Here is a 19,977-nt window from a genome sequence, read left to right as displayed (position 1 = left end):
ACTCCAACCCGATCTCCTTGGCCATACAATGACTGCAGGCTGACTTCCTTTCTCTTATTAAATAGCTAATTCTGAACACTTCCAAAATTAACAGTGCTCTTTGGTACCTCCCCTAAATGGCAGAAAAATCTCTGAATCACTTCTTTTCCATGACCATCTTGACAACCCCATTGATTGTCATCTCTTTCAAATATCCTGGTATGTGGCTTGATCCTGCACTGAACCTTCACCTAGTTTGGTCTTATAAAACTCCCTTTCTGTCCAGACCAGCCAGGAATGCCATAGGCAAGGACATTCTGCTAAGCACAGCTTGAACATGGACTTCATTGATTGCAGCAGCATCCAGGAAAAACTCTTCCACCATCCTAACTGTAAGCAGCTGTTATCTGCTGTTTCATTACCCTCTCCCCTAGAAGTGAGCATCATTGTATCACACTTAATAAAGCTCATTGGTTACCTGTCCAACAATGATCCAAACTCTACACACTTCTCAAAAAACACATCTGTCCTTCCCTTGCTTCCAGCCTGTTCAGATGACCCCCTCTCCTGTTCGTCTTAGAATTCTTAACCACTCTGATCCAGACTTCATTGCACTAAGCATGCCATCTCCATCCTAGGTCCCAAACTTTGGGAATCCCTCCCTACTAATCTTAAAGACCTCACCTCTCATCAGTCATTTCATGCTTAGCTTAAAGTTCATCTCAAGTGTGAGTCAGTTTGTAAATGCTTTCCCTCTGCACACATTGCCTAATCCCCCACTCTCCCTTTCACCAGTCAGGCACCTTTGTTTTTCTCTCATTATTTCCTCACTCTGAATGTCACCTCTCTTCCACATTGTATGTAGTTAATTTGTGCGCTCTTGCCTTACTTTTGCTATTTTACTGTTTGACTTTTTTTTTTTCCCCCTTACACTAACCACCCCCTCATATTGTTGCCTCCACTGTGTATTTTGTTACTGTTGATTCATTGCTATTTTCACACACAGCATTTTGTTTGTGTACATAACACTTAACTTGCTTGTCTACTGTCATTTATATTTGTGTGTGCTGAGACTTAAGTCAATTTGGATTGCTGCTCTACCCCAGTTACTAAATTGAATAAGTAAATAAGGCCAATGTCAAGAGCCACTGAATGACCAAGTTTGTAGGAGCAGTCATAGAATCCCCTCAAAACACTAACATCTTACTGGAAGGACTAACACTGACAAATGACTGGTTCCAAAGCCATGGGTTAAAACTCAGTGCCAAGAAATGCACAGTGGTACCCTTTCGGAAGTTAGACGCCCTAGAAAATTACCTCATTGATAACACCCATAAGAGTTGAACCAGTAGTCAGGGATTTGAGTACATATGTAGGTAGTAACCTAGCTTTCGACCAACACTTCTAAAGGTAAAGGAAATCCTTCTGTGTTAACTTATAAGCAGTGTCATTGCATTCCTTAAGTAGCTCAGTTGGTACAGCAGATGACTATAGTAATTTCCAAAGTCATCCTTGGATTGCTGGTTCAGTTCTGACCCGAAGGAGTTTGCTTTTTTGTGAGTGCCCAGTGGCCTAATGGATAAGGCATTGGCCTCCTGAGCCAGAGATTGTGGGTTCGAGTCCCATCTGGGGTGACATAATTGGGGAGGTGGGTCTAACATAATGGTTAAGGTCTTCACCCTCAGACACAAGATACAGGGTTTGATTCTAACCTCAGGATATTGGCTAGGCTTAAAATGACCCTTCAGGGCAATTAGCCTAGTACTCACCTATGAACCTCTAAGAAAGTCATTGATCTGATGTTAATCTTCGTTCATTCATTACTGATGGATATCTGTTCCGTCTTCAAAACCGAGTCGGCCGTTATAACAAGCTCGTGCCAGCCAAAAAACTCTCGAACTAAGCTTACCCATAGTGCCCCTCTCTAGCACCTTCATTCTCGTTTGCCACATATAGTATCAAGACGCGTCAGGCCAGCTCTCAAGCTAAGTGACTTAAAATGTATACTTCATTTGAAATAATTTTTCTCTTCTTTTGTGAAGTTTCTGTTTTATTAGTAGTTGTTTAGAGTTTGCTACCCTTGCTTCCTGTTTGAGTACTTCTTTCTGATTCTTTACCAAGATTTTGATATTCTTCATACTATTGCTGGTACAGGCCTACCTTACCTCTGTGGTAATTTATAATACCATTGCTGGTATTACCCCCCCCCCCTCCTTTTCTCTCTCTATCCGTTGGGTGCTTCTTATTTACCATTTGTGATGACTGAAAAAAAAGCAGTCATCCTTTTTCTTGACTATGTGTTTGTCGGTGATTGGTTCGTATATTATTTGACAAGCTTTTTCCATATTATTAACAATGTGTGACAAAAGGGGACAACAGGCTTTAAGCAATTTGATCAGTATAGCAGGAAAATGCCAAATTCTGATGGACATTTGACCTGTGTTTGTCTTGTGGTACCACATCCAAAAGTTCAACCTCCATACGACTTATGTAAGGGCTTTAGCGCCCACACTTTGGAAAGGAAAAATAAGCTGACACTCAAAGGTCTCCTAAAAACTCCTTTCTCAGAGGCTATATCAGAGGCAGAGGGCTGAAACCCTCCTAAAAAGGAAAACAGAGGAGGCAATCTGTACCTTCCTCTCCTCATACTAGTGACTCTAAATCTGTTAAATCTCCCATGGAACCGAAGGCAAAAGTTTCTAAATTGACTCCTGCAATTTTGGCACCAAGACCTCAAACCCCTTCTACTGTACCATCCTCGGCACCAGGGCCTTAAACAACTACTACGGTACCATCCTCAGCACCAGTACCTCAAACACCTACTAGTGCCACTGATGATTACAGTACCAACTTCTACTGAAGTACCAATGCTCCTCTTGGTACCAAAAATAGTCTCCCCAATTCAGGTCACTACCCCCCACACACACAACTTGCTGGTCCTTTGACCACAGTGCCGAAGGGTGAAATATTACCTCAGACTTGATACTCCCCGTCGGCAGACCCCTTTTTTGGACAACAGTGCAGTCCTTTTCTGGAACGCCCTGATTCTCCATCGGGGATGTCAATCCGTTCTTGCAGGAGTCTTTTGGATTTCGACATAATGAAACTACTGGATCGTTTCCTGACGGCCAGAGGAATTCCAAATCCTCCTAGATCCTCCCTCTCACCTTGAACTGAGGAATTTTCTCCAATGACTCTAAGACATATATTCCTCATTCAACCTCCTTGGAGGTTTCTGAGCCCTCAACGCCGATGCTTATCCTGGTGCCAGCTTTTTCAGTTCCATTGGTAGACCTTACCATGGCTCCAGAGTCTACTCTGTGGTCCTCAACCAGCTCAGAGCCGAGCCATCCTCTGGATCGTGAATGGTCTGTCAGCACCATGATCCCTAGTACAGTGTCTTTTTTTTTATACAGCACCATTTAGTACGGTTCCAGTTGTCTTGGCGGCACTGAGTCCTCTCGTAGCTGCTTCCCTGAGGGTGGGCTCGTCAGAGTAGGGTATGACCCCGGTCAACAGGTTGTCTTTCTCGGTTCTCAAGATACCCTTCCACAAGGTACCCTGTCTTAAGAGTCCTGTTCATATGGGCCCCGCTGAGGACGTACCCCATAAGAGATCGTACAAGAGGAAGCACATGGATTCCCCCGAAAAATCCTTTAATGAAGATGCAAACTACAATGAAGGGGAAGGGTCCCCGCGGTCGCCCTCTAAGGATGTCTCCTTTGGAGACATACTGGAACTTTTAATGCAGTGGGGAGACTGGAATCCCAACAACCCTTCCTCTGAGGAGTCTGTATTCTTGCAGGCTTTCCGTGCTTGACCCACTACTTCCTTGGTGAACCCACCTGCAGATGACCTAGTTCAGCTTATCATGCAGCATGCTTCGAGGAATCCTGACACTATTGAACTTATCTCCTAGAGACCAGACAAAATCTATCTCTGCCAGAGGGCAACCCACACTGGTCCAAAGGCTTACCAGTAGATGCTATGGTGGTGGTGGCGGCCACTAGGAAAGAGCTCGCTGATGAGAGCCCTACTGTCCATCCTCCAAACAGGGAGTCTCTGGCGATGGACAGGTTAGGATTGCGGATATATTCTATGACCTTTCTCATTTGTTCTTAAATTACTTTGCACATTTTTCCCATCTCCAGATAGACCTAATCTCAGAACTCTCGGGAGCCCTAGCAGGAGCAGTTTCTGATGAGGTACACAACAAAGTTACCTCACAACTTGCCACCCTGGAGTCTATATCTAATTCGTCCATGTTGTTGATTTCTCTTACTACTAAAGGAGTGGCTAGAGCAGCGGGTGCAGGCGTTGTCATGAGACATCACATCTGGATGCACCCATGTGATTTTGTGGACCCTTTTAAGTCTTCCTTTCTCAACGCTCCCGTGGAAGCCTCTTCTCTTTTTGGCCCAAAGGTAAAAGATAGCCGGGTGTAAAAAGGACAGAAAGACCCTGTCTGCCATGGACGTACGTTTTTCAAGCCCCAGCAATCCTACTGTAGGAATCGTAGGAGTCGAAAGATGTGGTACAAGAATTCCCAGGGTGTTTTCCGAGACGCGTGGCGGTTTCTAATACCATGATGGGAATGGACCCCATTCCTAAGTCAAAATACGATTAAAGTTAATGAAATTAGTATTGTTTCACTCTTTGATGTCAGCTAACAATGCTCTTTGCAGCACCCGTAATTTGCCCAGTAATGACTCCTTTTGTAATTCGTATGTAGTTGTGTATTGGTAGAATATCTAAATATGATGGTAGACTCTTTTTAATAAGACCCGTTGCTCGTACTACAATTGGAACTATCTGGGTATCCTTCTTCCACATTGCTCTCATTTCTGCTTGCAGATCCTGATATTTTATAACCTTGTCTCTCTCTGTACACAGGACACTGTAGTCACTGGGTGTAGCGATTTCACTGATCAGTGCTGCTCTTGTCTTTTTTTTGAACTAATATATCTGTTTTTCTAGCATCTGTCTTTTGAATTGTTGGTAGTGGATGATCCCATGTGATGTAGACTTCATCATTTTCTATGATGCTTTGTGGCTCATGTTTCCAGTGCTTTTCAGCCACTTCAAAACCATAGTGTTTGCACAATCCCCAGTGCAACAGACTCGCCACATTAATGTGCCTTTCAGTGTACAGACCCTCTGCCATTAGTATGTCACAACCAGCAACGAGATGTGCGACTGTTTCCAGTCTGGCTTTACAAAACATTACATTTATCTGTTTCTCCTACATGTTTAGTGGACTTTGTAAACCGGTGTGTACGTAGACCACTGTCTTGGGCTGCCAGTATTAACCTTTCATCTCTTGGTTTGAATTCACCTCTCCTTAATCATTCCTGCGTTTGTTCCAGATCAACATGTGGTTCTTCTAGAAGTTTTCTGTACTTGCCACTATATTTATGATTTTTCCACATTTCTTGCCTTTTCATCTGGTCCTTCACCTTATATTCTTTTTTGGGGTTTTTTTGGCGCATTCAGTTACTGTCTGATTTTTATAGGTTCATAGGTAGATACTAGGTTATCTGCCCTAGGGCATTTATAAGCCTAGCCAGAGTGTATTTGGCTTCCACCTCCTTATTAGATTAGCCTACTGTGCCTCTGCAAAGTAGGTCACAGAAGGTACCCTTTTAAGATTAGTTTACTGTGCCTCTGTCTAGCAGGGACACAGTAGAGATCCCAGGGGTGAATTTGCGATTTCCATCCACGCGTCCAGATTTCGCTTGAAGAGGCTCAACGAGGGGCTATGTCTAACATGAATTGGGATTCTATTCCAGAGTGAGGGGAGCCTCTGGGAAATTAATCTGTCCCTCCAGCATGTCCTATTTATTTTTGTGCTGAGGTTTAGGTCCCTGGAGCGTGTAGCTCTAAGGGACTTGGATTTTTTGAGGTGGAGCATGTCCATTAATTCTGGGATTGACATGGCTTTGTACGTCAGGCATAGATCGCCTCTGAGTAGGCAGTAAGCAACTGGGTAGAGCTGGAGTTTCTTTAGTCGAGCTGCATAGGACTTCTGTTTGTAGCCCATGATCCTCTTGGTGAGGTACTTTTGGGGTCTCTCCAGTTGCTGCAGGTGTCTGGTAAGGTACATCCCAAAAGGGGCATTGTATTCAATTATGGGCCTGATGAGTAGAGGGGCACAATGACCTCTCTTGATCTAGATGCGAACCCTTGCGTGATAAGATGGGCTATATAGAAGGTCTTTCTAACCACTTTGGCAACGTGATTATCAAAGGAGAGATTACTATCTACGTTGGTCCCCAAATCTCTAATTACTTCTTCCATACTTAATGGATTACCACCTATGTGGTAATTTGTGGGCACCTTGTTTTTCCCAAAGGGGATGACTATGCACTTTTTAGCATTTAGCTTGAGGCCGTGGCTCCGGCACCAAGCATCCGTCTCTGAGACCCTTTTGGAAGATGCTTGTGTCTGCTGGAGATTCGATTATAGCCCCCAGTTTTCAGTCATCTGCGAACTTTGTCAGCCATAATCCCCCCGTGTTATCCTGAACCTCAGAGAAGTATATACCAAACAAGAGAGGTCCCAGAACTGAGCCCTGTGGGACGCCACTGGTTTGGATTCGGACATGGCACCTGCGATTCTGACCATGTGGGTTCTATCTCTGAGCTAGTTTGCAACCCGTCTTGTGATATAGAGGTTGATATTTAAGCTGGTAAGCTTATTTATGATGCCCGAGTGGGGTATTGTGTCGAAGGCTTTTGCGAGGTCCATGTAGGCTGTGTGGACTACCTTGCCCTCATCTATGGCTTTGGTAACTGTTTCAAAGAAATCAACTAGGTTTAAAAGGCAAGATCTGCCCTTAACAAAGCCGAATTGGTTAGGGTCCAGTGTCTGGAGGCTCCCAATGTCTTTGTTTATGAGTTCCATGGTAATACGCTCCATAGCTTTACAGACCAGACTAGTCAGGCTTATGGGGCGATAGTTTCCGGGGTCCGTTGTGGCACCACCTTTGTGGAGTGGGACCACTGTAGCTGTACGCCATTCTTTGGGTACATATCCTGTAGTAAGGCTAAGTTTGAACAGTGACTTAATGTGAGGGTTCAGTTCTTCTTGGAGCTTGTGTAAGAGACAGCCTGCGACACCGTCTGGTCCCATAGATGCTGTGTTTTTTGCTTTGGAGAGGGCAGCTTTCACCTGTGCATCTGTGATGTCAGGGAGGTTGCATTCAGTTGGGATAGGCATTTGCTCCTTTGGGGGGGGAAGGGGGAAGACGTTTCCGCTGAATCTGTCTGCCAGGATGTTGGCTATGTCTGTAGGTTCGGTATATTTTGTACCGTTATGCAAAAATTCAGAGCATATCTGGGAGTTTCCGCCCATGTTCCTGACATAACTAAAGAAGGCCTTGTGATTATCTTTAGTGTCTAGGGCAATTTTTCTTTCGAAACTGGCCTATGATGATTTTATGAGGGATCGAAGTTTCTTGTTAATACTGATCAGAGATGCCTTCCCTTTTTGGGATTTTGCTCTGTCATGTAGTAGCTTCCTCCGTCTGTTGTATAGCTTATTTATGGCCGGGGTCCACCAGACCGGTCTCCTGTTTTTGGAGGAGTGAGTCTTCGTTTTATTTGGGATAGCACGATCCATGCATTCCTGCAGGTGCTCATAGAATGCATTTGTAAAGGATTCTGCGGATTGGGCTGTATTATCCTCTGGCCCAGGGGCTTTGAAGGATTCCACCTCAGTCTTGAGAAGTGCAAAGTTGGCTTTTGAGAAATTCATTACAGTGATTTCCTTGGCTGGGGGTTGGGGACGGGATATGGTTTGATTTCCATTAATGCTTGATGGCGATATGTTTCTGCTAGGTTAAGCATAAAAGTTATCTTAGATTTATTCTCTTCATGTTTCAAAACTTTCACTGCATTTGGATATTGTGAGGTCAGCAGATGTGTGAAGTCCCACAACTGCAAATCTAAACATGTCATCAATTTCAAGGAGGCCCATCCCGCCTTCGGAATGGGGAATATATAATCTTGGTATGCACTGATTTTTTTATAGATCTGGTGAGCATGAAACATCCTTCATGTTTTAATATGTAATCTGTCCAACGTGTTTTGGGGCCAATCAATCACTCCAAAACTGTAAGTAAGGACAGGCAGAGCAAATTGGTTTATAGCTTGGATTTTGTTCCTGGACGTTTGTTTCTTTCACATGTTCAATGGACTTTTAAACCAGTGTGTACGTAGACCACTGTCTTGGGCTGCCAATATTAGCCTTTCATCTTAGTTTGAAGTCACCTCTCCTTAACCATTCCTGCAGTCCCCTTTGACTCATAGGTAGATACTAGGCTATCAGCCCAAGGGCCTACATAAGCCTAGCCAACAAGATTCCCTGGCTTACGCCACCCAAGAAAGTTATTTTCCTGTGTCACTTTCGAGCAGAGACACAAAAGTGATCCCCAGGGTGTATTTCCTATTTCCCATCCACTCAAGATTTTTCTTGAAGTGCTAATGAAGAACTTTGTTTGACATAGATTAGTAACCTGTTCCAGAGTATGGGCAGTCTCTGGGACAGGAATGTATCCCTCCAGCATGTCCTGTTTATTGTGGTTGCAAGGTTTAGGTCCCTAGAGAGTGTAGCTCAGAGGGATTGGGATTTCTTTAGGTGTAGCATGTCCAACAGCTCTGGGTTTGACACAGCTTTATATGTTAGGCAGAGATCACCTCGGAGTAGGCGATATGCTATGGAGTAAAGCTGGAGTTTTTTGAGGCGGTCAGTGTAGGGCATTTGATTTGAGGCCAGTAATTCTCTTTGTGAGGTACTTCTGTGGCTGCTGCAGTTGTCTTGTGAGGTACATTCCAAAAGGGGCGTTTTACTCTATAATGGGTCTGAGTGTCGAGTAGAGGGGAACAACGACCTCTTTTTTCCTGGATGAGAATCCTTTTATGAGGTATGCAACATAGAAGGACTTCATGACTACTGTGGCGATGTGACTATCAAAGGAGAGACTACTGTCCACCTGGGTCCCAAGGTCTCATCACACATTCGGTGTTAAGTAGATTGCTGCCTATGTGGTAGTTCATAGGTACAGAGTTTTTATCAAAGGGGATGACACTGCACTTTTTGGCATTGAGCTTGAGGTCATGGCTCTGACACCAGGCATCTGTCTCAGCGAGGCCCTTCTGTAGGATGTCCACATCATTTGGGGACTTGACTATGGCTCCTAGTTTGCAGTCATCTGCAAATTACGTTAGCCAGAGGCCTTCTGTGTTAGCCTGTACTTCAGAGAAGTAGATACCAAACAGGAGAGGTCCCAGGACGGAACCCTATGATACTCCACTTGTCACTGCTTTGAGGTCAGATTTGGAGTCTGCAACTTTTACAGTGTTGGTTCTGTCAGTGAGCCAGTTGGCAACCCCATCTTGTGACGTAGGGATTTAAACCTAGTTTAGTGAGCTTAGCTATAATTCCAGAATGGGGGATGGTGTCTAATCCTACCCTATGTCCTTTCACATCCACATAAAAAATTGATGCAAACAAGACTTATTTTGGTGGATAAATCCAGGAAAAGACCTATAGAGTTGTCTATTCTCCCCCTCTCAGCCCAAGTCCATAGTGACCATGGACGCTTCCCTGGTAGGGTGGGGGACTTCCAGGGGAAAAGACAGTCCAAGGCACTTGTTCCTCAGTGGAGGCAAACCTGCATATCAATGTTATAGAACTGAGGGCAGTGCTTCTAGCATTGCAAGCATTCCAATCTGTCCTTCCATCATGGACAATTGCTATCCAGTCGGACATGTCCGTAGTCTGGTATATCAACAAACAAGGGGGAACTAAGTCCTACCCTGTGTTGGGAAGCTATGAGAATTTGGAAGTGGTCGAAATCTTCCAACCGCTTTCTGATGGCAACGCACATTCCCGGGGATTCCAGTGTAATTGCAGACAAACTGAGCAGATTCATTCTTCTGCCTCACGAGTGGTCCCTCAACCCTGTCATAGTGGTGAAGATCTTCAGTTCCTGGGGCCAGCCTTGCTGCAATCTATTCGTGTCCCCCGCAAACCACAAGTGCAGCAGCTACTTTGCCCTAATTCCCCCGCAGGGGGTGTCCCTGAGGGCAGTCTAGTACACTATTGGCCCACGTGACTTCTTTATGCTTTCCCTCCCCTTCCTCTGATCCTGCAATTTTATTTATTTTATTTTTATTTATTTTATTTTACATTTGTTAACCGGGCTAGTCCAACTGGATACATGTCCATTTTCAGTGGAGGCCCGAGGAGAAAAGCTCCGCTAACTACTACATAACAGGTTAAGAATATACAAAATTATACAATAGAAAATAAAAAATAAAAAACATGTGCTTTAAACCTTTTACAGGCTGTCTAGGTATTAGAGTACAATTAGAGGCATAGCAGGTGAAAAGGTTAGATGCTTTACCAAGTAATGGTATGTCTACCTTCTTCATAAGTAGCAACATTTAGAATTTTTGTCTCTTAAAGAAAGGGAATAACAGAAACATTAAAGAGGTGGAAAGTGGAATATGCAAGGGTTAGGAAGAAAAGGAGAAATTTCTAAAGAAAGCTCTTCAATTGAGAAGCAAAGTAATCCTCATTGCACCCTATTGGCCCCGACAAGTTTGGTTTCCCTTCCTTTTGCCTCACCTAGTACACCAACTATGAATTCTGGATCTAACTCCCGAATTGCTGTCGCACCCGCAAGGGTTGATACATCCGAACATAGAGTCTGAAGTTGACAGCTTGGTTCCTCCACTTCCAGTAATTGCCAGGCAAAATAATCTATCCTCCCCTGAACGTAACATTCTTATGGCTTCCCATAAACCATCCACCAGGAAACTTTATCTAAGCAAGCGGAAAAGATTCATAATTTGGTCTCGAAAGAAGGGAGTAGACCCTTTTTCAAATTTGCTTACTTCTGTACTGGACTATTTATCGAATCTCCTCCTTTCCGGAGAGACAGCTTCAACTATTCCAATACACCGGACTGCTGTCTCTAACTTCCACAATGGCTTCCAAGACTCATCCTTGATCTCTCACCGTCTCTGTAAAGCCTTTTTGAAAGGTGTCATGCACATTAGACCACCCTTCAAAGAGACAATCGAACCTTGGAATTTGACACTAGTTCTACAATCTTTGACTCATCCTCCTTCGAACCTGCTGCCACTTGTGATATAAAATTTTTATCCTGGAAAACTTTTTTGGTAGCTAATCTCACCTTCTTACCCAAAGTTATTTCAGATTTGACGATTAATCAAACAATTTATCTGCCAGTCTTCTTTCCAAATTTTTATAACAAAGGAGAATATTCCCTGCATTTACTTGATGTGCATAGACAATTGCGATTGTACTCGGACAAGACTAAATCATTATGAAAATTTATTCATAGATTCATAGATTAGTACTAGGCTAACTGCCCTTGCAAGCCATTTTAAGCCTAGCCAATTATCCCTTGTGAGACTCCAACCCTGCACCTTGTGTTTGTAAGGCAAACACCTTAACCATTAGGCCACCCTCCCAACCCTTTTTTTCAATTTGATCAATTGTTTGTATCCTTAGCACCAAAATTGGGAAAATCTGTTTCCAAAGTGACTCTGTCTAAATGGTTGAGAGATTACATTTGCTTTACCTATCAACAAAACAAAGTTCTTCTACCAACTAAGGTGGAAGTGCATTCAGCCAGTTCAGTTCTGACATCTGTTGTCTTCCATGCAAGAGCTTCCATGGATGACGTTTATGCAGCAGCAACATGGGCTACCCCTCATACCTTTATCACTCCTTACAAATTGGATTTGGTCTCCAGGGAGAGACCATCCTTTGGTTCAGTGGTGTTCAGGAATATCCTTCTGTAGGGCCTCCAAGGAAATAAAAGTAGCTAGGGACTCTGTCCCATCAGTAATGAATGAATGAAGATTAACAGCATCAGATAAAGAAGTTATGTTCTTAACCATAATGTTCCATCTGTGTTGTTGATCATTCATTCATTACATCCCACCCACCATCCCCCTCTGAAAGACTCCTAGAGGTTTGGATTTGGTCCTACCTTATGCTAGGGGAATTTGCTCAGATAAAGCCACTGCTTTCTCCCTTTTTTTCTTTTGAGCAAACTCGATCTGAGGTGATAGAGAAGGGGCACTATGGGTAAGCTCAGCTCGAGAGTTTTTTGGCTGGCACAAGCTTGTTATAACGGCTGACTCTGCTCTGAGGAAGGAACCGATACCCATCAGTAATGAATGAATGAAGATCAACAACACAGATGGGATGTTGTGGTAAGAACATAACTACTTTTTCCTTTGTATTCATCCCTCATCAAGCCTGTCATTGAGTACAATACTCCCTTTGGAGTTTGCTTATTGTTAGGTCCCAGTAGCCTAATGGATAAGGCATTGGCCTCCAAAGCCAGGGATTGTGGGTTCGAGTCCCATCTAGGGTGACACAATTGGGGGATGGGTTTGACATAATGGTTAAGGTCCTTCACCTCCGACACAAGTTACAGGGTTTGATTCTAACCTCAGGGTATTGGCTAGGCTTAAAATGACCCTTCAGGGCATTTAGCCTAGTACTCACCTTTGAACCTGTAAGGAAGTCATTGTTCCATTTTATTCATCCCTCATCAAGCCTGTCATTGAGTACAGTGTCCTTTTTGGTGTGTACCTAACCAGGTGGGTACATGCAACAACAGGAATGTACACACCAGGTTCCTCACAAAAAGAATACATGGTGTAAGCAACATTCCTATGCAGATTGCCACAAAACCTTATTGTTTCTCACAGATTGACAGGCGATTGATGCTTGGGCACACAAGGCATCCTTGGGTCCCACTCTAATGGCCTTTTGCATATCAAAATTGCTCTATCTAGAGATTTAAACTTTGCTTGCAACATAAATAGGATGTGGAGGGGCAGGTTTGTGTCTTGGAGAATTCCCTGGATCTGAATAAGGTTTTCCAGTCCATGTGAAGCAGTGCCCTTCCCTAACCCTAGAGAAAACTGGACTAGTGGATGGAAAATTGAAAATAAATCTTGGATGTAGCTCCAATGTCTCTAATGAACAAGGAAACCTGTAAATCTTGGCATAGCATACATATACCCCTTAAAATAACCTCTTAAGCACATAAACGTGCGTGATACAGCTGAGATGCTTGGCTAGACTCCAGTGGTCGTTAGGGTTTGATTTATATCTCAGTGTGAAAACATTTTATATTTTACCTTTGATTTAAAGATAGCTTCCTGCAGCGGTGTGTAGTGTGTACTTCAGAATCTGATCAGAAAATGCAGAGCATTTGACAGTGGAAATGGTTGAGTACCTTTAATATATTTGTTTCAGGCATTAAAGATTGCACTGCAGCATAAACTGTATGCTGAAGTACAACCTGTATTATGTAGGCACTAGGCTGTGTTAAACACAATTTTTTTTCCTCTGGTGTTTCGTTTTTCAAATACCAATAATAATGTATAATGCCTTGACAATATTACAGTAAAGAGTGGATTATCCAAAATGTCAGTTATCCGAACGCAGCCTTCCATAGTTTTCAGGTAGTAAAAAAATCATAAAGTCTGACTATGTAAACATTGTACGTATTTGCTTGTGTGTGTAAGCTTTGTAGCCCACTCGTGCTTGAAAAATATTCTTCATTGTCCACTGGAATCGCTGAATGGTTAAAGTGTATTCCCTGCATGCAGAAACAACAAGATTTTAGAAGTTTTTTTATCCGGTTCAATTATATGTTTGATTATCCGAGCTACCCTAGGTTCCAATTAGTTCAGATCATCGAGACTGTACTGTGGTGTAGAGGAAAAATGCATGACTCTGAGCCAGGTTTGATTAGCAGCTCAGGTGTGTCTAAGGTCCTGCCAGGGAGGCAGGTGTGCCTGTCTGGGAAGGAGAGAAGGGGACTGTGCACAGGCCACACAATGCAGTTAGATTTCTCCTGGCAAAAGCCCAGGAAACAACTGTAGAGTGCTTTCTGAGAGTGGGGGTGGCTTGCTGATGTCAGCCCCTTGTGGAAGTGAGGGGTGGTTCATCATAGTCTTCCCATTACACGTTGCACTCTAAGGATATTACTGGAGTGTGAGCGGCTTGGGGAAGAAATGAGGAAAAACACACTTAGCAGCAGTATGACACTGAATCAGGGAACCTTTATATTCTCGCAAGCTCCACCCCTTATTGAAGTAAGTCTGGCGGAGTTCAGGAGGCGGTAGTTATACCCAGCGGTACATGAGATGCATCATGGTTCAGTGATGGTCAGCTGTGAGGGGAAAAAGCAGAAAAAAGGAAAATATTCAAGAAGGTAATTGAAATGTTTAGATAAGGGGCATTTCACCTCCACCAAAGATTTAACACTTTTTTTTCTTTGTCTTTTTCCCTACAAGAACTTTGCCTGTTTAACATACACCTCCACAGTTCTGAGCCTTTGATGCTAGTCTTGATTAGATGGTTAAACAAAACAAATTTACACCTGTGTTATATATGTCCCTGCTCAATTTGGGAGGTGAGCACTATTAAATGCTTGTAAAGGGTAGCAAGAACTTTTGTGTGTATCCACTTTGAGGTGTATATGGCTAGTTGTTTTATGGTCCTGATTGCCAAGTACTGTTACCATATTCCTACCAGTAGGATTTCTCCTAATTTCTAAATGAGGATTAAACAAGGGAAAATGGCCATATCATTTGAGTTGCTACCTTGGTCAGAACTACCATGTGAAATATTTTGAGTAATAAATATTGTAAATCAGAGCAGAATGCTGCTTACACTGTGGCTTTACCTGTACTTACTTCCTTATCCTTTTTATTCTCACTGTCTGACACTCATCAGCCCTTGGATAAGCCCAGAATTTTCCCCCTTGCCAGTGAGAGGTGATTGCAGGAAACCTTCATCGAGACAGCCAATCATGTTTTTTTTCTGTAAATGGCCTTAATACCCTCTCCTTGGCAGCCAGTGTGCATGTTCATGTGTGCAAGAGCCTGCTATGCTTTGCCCTTAACTGTGTGGTGTGCATGTTTAGGCACCCCCCCCCCCCCAGGCTGGTGGTGCTAAGGGCATGTCTGGATGCTGCGTGATATATTCTCCTTTACAACAGAAGTCAGAGTTGCAGCATACCAACTTGCCTGCCTGTCCTCCAGGATGGGTAAGCCAAAATCGGTTGCTCACTCCTGCTCTCTTCCTGTCCTCCTCTTTAATACCAGAGTTGCGAGTCAATACTGAGCTTCCTCCCTTCATCAGACAGCTGACAAGCTTACATGTACTCAACATTTGGTCCCGGTGTCCATTATACAAAGCTGTTCTATTGTGGCTCGTATGAATGATGGTGAGAGATTTACCCCTGACCAGCCCTGCCAGACCACTAATGTTGTATATTGAAAATTTTATGTGAATAAAATAAAAACCTACTGATTTATCTGTTATCTGTTTATGTATACTGTTTGCAAACTAAAAGCATAATACTCCTCTTCTTTTTTTTTTTCCTTCCTCTTATTGAAGACCCTGGAGAAGCAGAACAAGAACAGACTGCCGAAAGCACATAGCAGCTTCACTTTGGTCTATTTGCAAAGCTACTGTTTTTTTTCCCTTTTTGGACTCGGAAGTACCTCTGTGGACACCCCTTATCAGCAGTTGTGTTCCAGGCTTTGTTGAAGGCAGACTCCAGACTGGGCCCGGCACAGATAATGTCTGAACTGTGCAACTGTGTTATAGAATTTTCGTCTGGATTAGCCAATTTTACAAAAGGCAGATTTAAAACTGTCATTTGGGGACTTGAAGGCTCATCATATTGATGAGCAGAAAAAGTTTTTTTCTTTTCTTCGCCTTTGCTTCAAATGGCTCAAGACAAATTTCTGTGGGACCTGACGCATTCTTTTGTTTCACGTGTCACATGCTTGTGGGATATTCAACAGCCATCAGAGCAGATTTTCTTTCCTAAAACAAGACAAAAAAACAAAAAAATGGTTCGCTACTGTTTGTAGTCTGTAAGGAGTTGTACCAGCCACCTTTTTCCATACAGCACAAAGTGAATTACATATCTGTTAATAGTATAGTCTCTTTCACATGGATGAAAGTTTCACATTTTGTACCATGACAGTGGACGTGTGGTTTTGATTCTCATCCCATTGCATCTCAAAGTGTGTCCTCTGTTCTGGTTGGTCTGTACACAGAGGTATGACATCATATGGGTCAAGAGCAGTTTGACAGTTGACTAAAATGAAAAAATAAATAAATAAGGTATTCGTATGGACATTCTACAACATTAACTTTTACCTGTTTTCATTATTTTTGGAGGCGGGGGGGGTGAGCGTTTTGCAGACTTTTTTTGTTTTACTTGAGGATAAGATTCCTTGTGTGCTTACAGTGGTTGTTTTGTATTGTATATTTTTTCCTTTGTAGCTGTTGAGAATGTTGTTTAAAGGAAAGTTAAAATCTTTGTTGGTGTTCTGTAATGCAGTTTGTGTATCTGCACCTAGTTTATCTTGATTTAACACTGGCAATGATGCAACATTCAAAGCAGCAGTCTTTCCCGTTTTATAGTTGTGATGTAGTCAGTTGCGCAGGGAAATTTTGCAGATACTGTTGCACTGAGTCACTGGTTACACAAGTACAGAATTTTTTAACATTTTATTACAAAGGAATTCATTACAGACCATTTGAACAGTTTGCTCTTCTCTGTTTTTAATTAAAGCTGCTTTGATAATAGCATAGGACAACAATAATTTAGTTTTAATTGCACCCCTTTCCATTTACTGCTTCTAAACATATAAGGGCTTAATTTTCTTTTTCATTTGGACTTGTCTTAATTATTGGAAAACTTTCTGTTGGTTACCAGGAATATATTAATGTACTTGAGCACTGTAGATTTTTTGTGCTAATCTATTTAAATGATTTGGCAGACACCACAAAACTGCAGCTTGTGCTGAAACCAAATTTTACACACACACACCCCTCAGTACTGTAGAGATAAGATAATTGGGTAGGTTCTTTGTATTTATAATATGGATTAAGATAATATGCAACTAATTTTAATGTGGAAAATGTATAGTAGAATTACATTAGATTGTTCAGCTGTCCTTTAAGTTAATTACTCTCAGGCTAGATTAAGGAAAGAAGAAAACAAATGTACATAAGTATATAAATGCATATGTAAAAAATGTGAAATGTTCTTTTCCCTCATGTACTGCTTTAAAGACTTTAAAGTTGATTTTTTTATTTATTACATAATAAGAAAGCAGTTAAACTAAAAAAGATCCCCCCTTTTATATTATTGAAAAGCGTGCCTGCTACACAGTCCAGTTTTCTTTACAGTGTACTCAGAAGCCCAGCATTCTTGGTGTGCATTTAGTCTCTGCAGAAATGTTACTCGTATACAAGATGTTATCCCTTCATCTCTTCAGTCCTCCAACTAGTAGTGTGACATTCATTACTTCTGCTTCCTACACAAAATGTATACTTTTGTTCAGACTTTTGATGTTGCTGCTTTGATTGTGCAAGTTTGGTAACGTGACTTAAGATTTGTTGAATACAGTTCCACATCTTACTGGCACATCCATTATAATTTTAACATTTTTTGACTGAAGTCAAATGGATGATGGGTGGGACTTTCATTTGTCAGATCTTGAATTTAGTAGTTACACTACTTGCCTGTTTGCAGCATGATTTTGACAACCCGGTTGCTTTTTTTTTTTTTCTTGGGGTTGCTCCTGTCCAATTTTCACAAATTAAAATTGAGAAATGTAAATGCAGTGATTTACTTAAAAATCACACATTAGTGTTTGGATGTATAGAAGTTTAATTCTAAGTACTGGTCCACAGTGCATACTGGCTTTTCTTTCAGCATTTGTTACTTTTTGCTTCAGTCAGTACCTGTGTTTAAGGTAGTGTCAGGCCCTCCCATTTAGGAAGTGAAGTTTAAAAGGTTGGGCCTGTCCCCTTACTTTAAAGTATATCTTACTTCCAGTTTTAAAAAAAAAATAAATGGCATTCTTTAAGTTAATTTCTGGCCCTGTTCAGCAAAATGTAGTTAGCAGAGAGCTATTCTTTTCTTATACCTTCTGCTTCACATTTAGGTTTTGATAAGTTAGTTAACAGTTGTCACCCTTGTGTTTGGAAAGCTTATGTAAGGTTGTCATACCAAATGTCTTTGGGAATTAAAACTTTTAACAAGCATCTAATTTCAGTCACATTTAGTTCAATGCATGTAGAGACCTACTTTTTTTGTATTGTGTTTGTATCAAAACAATACTTTGAAACCATAAAGAATAGTTCAGTGTAGTTTGTTGAACTTGTGTGACTCTGTTTGCAAAAAAAAAGTTCCCATAGTCGTGGAATGGTGAGAAAAGGTTTTTGAAATGGTTATATGCTGATTGTTTTGACTAATGGGTCATTGTATCTTGGTGTCTCATACCAGCAGATGTCCTTCAACAAGATTTATTTAGCAGTCCCATCCAGTGATGTTTTTTAATTAAGTGGACCTTATCTGAGAGAGAGCACAATGAGTGCTTAAACTTCCCATCACTCCTTTCTTACAGAACAATCTGACAACAGGGTCTAGGGCAGTTTATTTTGAGTTTCAGCAATTTTCATCAGATTTCTTCCAAATTAATTTGGTTGTTTTTGGAGTTGAGGGATTATGAGAAGTCATCATGTTCTTTATTCGTACTCAATGTTTTAACCAAAAATATGGCCACATGAATTGTTTGCATTTATTTTCTGCAGGTGCTAGGAGGAGAGTTCCAGGTTAATTGTAGGTAATAGTAAAAATACATTCTTCAGCAACAGAGAGGGTCCTGTATTGGTGAGGGAGGAAAGTCTGTGCACCCTCCACTCGAGGTGTAGGGGCAATTTATTTTCAAACCCATGTGCAACAAAGCCACGCTTCTGTGCTAAGGCAGGTCGGCATGATGTTAGCCATATATGGTGAAGCACTAAAAGACAGAGTAAACATTCCCCAGACACCGGTAGGCATGGATTGGCATGCAGTCAGATGTAGGTGTGATATACATGTCTGCACAAGGGAAGCAACTTGCAGTCAGTGATCAGAAGACAGGCTTGACTTAGAATGCAGCCACTAACTGAAAATGTTACATGACAGCATCACAGTGCACCCATCCACAACGGTCTTGTTTGGAACCACCCTAGACATTTTTCAGAAAATTGGATTATTTCACTCTGCAGTCTCATAAGTACATGAGGACTGGTCTCAGACCAAGATAGGTGCTGCACATATGGACTGTGACCCTTTTACAGTAAACAGTCTGCCTGCCACAGGTACACTTGTTAATTGGGAAAATCATCAGCCTCAAAATCCAAGAGTAGTTCCTGTAAACTGTCAACAGTTCGTGAAGATTAGCAATCAATTTATATCCAGCAAGATCTCACAACAATAAAGAAATCCCCCCCCCCCCCAAAAAAAAAGGTACTGTCATTTGAAAGAAACTTTGGACATATGTCTACTGACAGCCGAGTGTTTTCTTTACAGGAAAAAGTGATGTGAAGCTACCCTCTCATTTCTGCGTAGTGCCACTCTGAGGTCTGCAGTATGAGGAGTCCATAGAAGGTGTCCAAAGCTCTGGGAGTTGAGCCATTTGAAAGATGTCCACCAGTGGCAGATTCCCATTAACTGTGTTTGCTAGTAACAGTGATGGCAGTATCTGAACATCTGCTGTGGTAAGTTATCACACAGCTCCAGTTGTCTTAGTTGGTGCAGTTTTACTCTCCATGGGAACTCTGGTCCATCCAAAATTTAACCCTAAATCTAGCAGCATGAAGGATAAAAGCTTGGCTCTTCACTAGAGCAGCTTTCACGACAAATGTTGCTCCATGTTCTTTGAAAAGCTAGAAAACTTGTTACCAGAAATTCTTACTTTGCAAAATGGAGCAGATTATTGTTATGGTGTGCAGACAGTGGCGCAGTAAATACAGCAGCAGCTTTGGTCTCAGGAGTATTGCTACATTTTGTAAGGTTCTGCCATCTGCTTCATTCAATCCAACTTTCACCTCTCCAACTGTACAACCTTCATTGACCAT

General features: G+C 42.1%; 1 protein-coding gene and 1 non-coding gene across 2 annotated transcripts in view; both read left to right on the top strand.

The window, feature by feature from the left end:
* The window catches only part of RANBP3 (RAN binding protein 3), a 2,163,070-nt gene extending 2,144,948 nt beyond the window's left edge, over positions 1-18,122 (top strand). Inside the window, exon 22 of the mRNA XM_044054814.1 lies at positions 15,445-18,122. Within this exon, the coding sequence (XP_043910749.1) occupies positions 15,445-15,488 (44 nt within the window). The 3' untranslated portion in view covers positions 15,489-18,122. The remainder of the gene's footprint in view (positions 1-15,444) is intronic.
* TRNAR-CCU lies at positions 1,542-1,616 on the top strand. Its single transcript has one exon. It is a non-coding gene; the product is annotated as a tRNA-Arg (tRNA).
* Positions 18,123-19,977: the final 1,855 nt, after the last annotated feature.

Source organism: Protopterus annectens, chromosome 13.part0 (genome assembly GCF_019279795.1).
Source record: "Protopterus annectens isolate FY-2018-M chromosome 13.part0, PAN1.0, whole genome shotgun sequence".
Classification (NCBI taxonomy): domain Eukaryota; kingdom Metazoa; phylum Chordata; order Ceratodontiformes; family Protopteridae; genus Protopterus; species Protopterus annectens.
The sequence above is the reverse complement of the archived record's forward strand: the minus strand, read 5'-3'. Positions and strand labels throughout refer to the sequence as shown.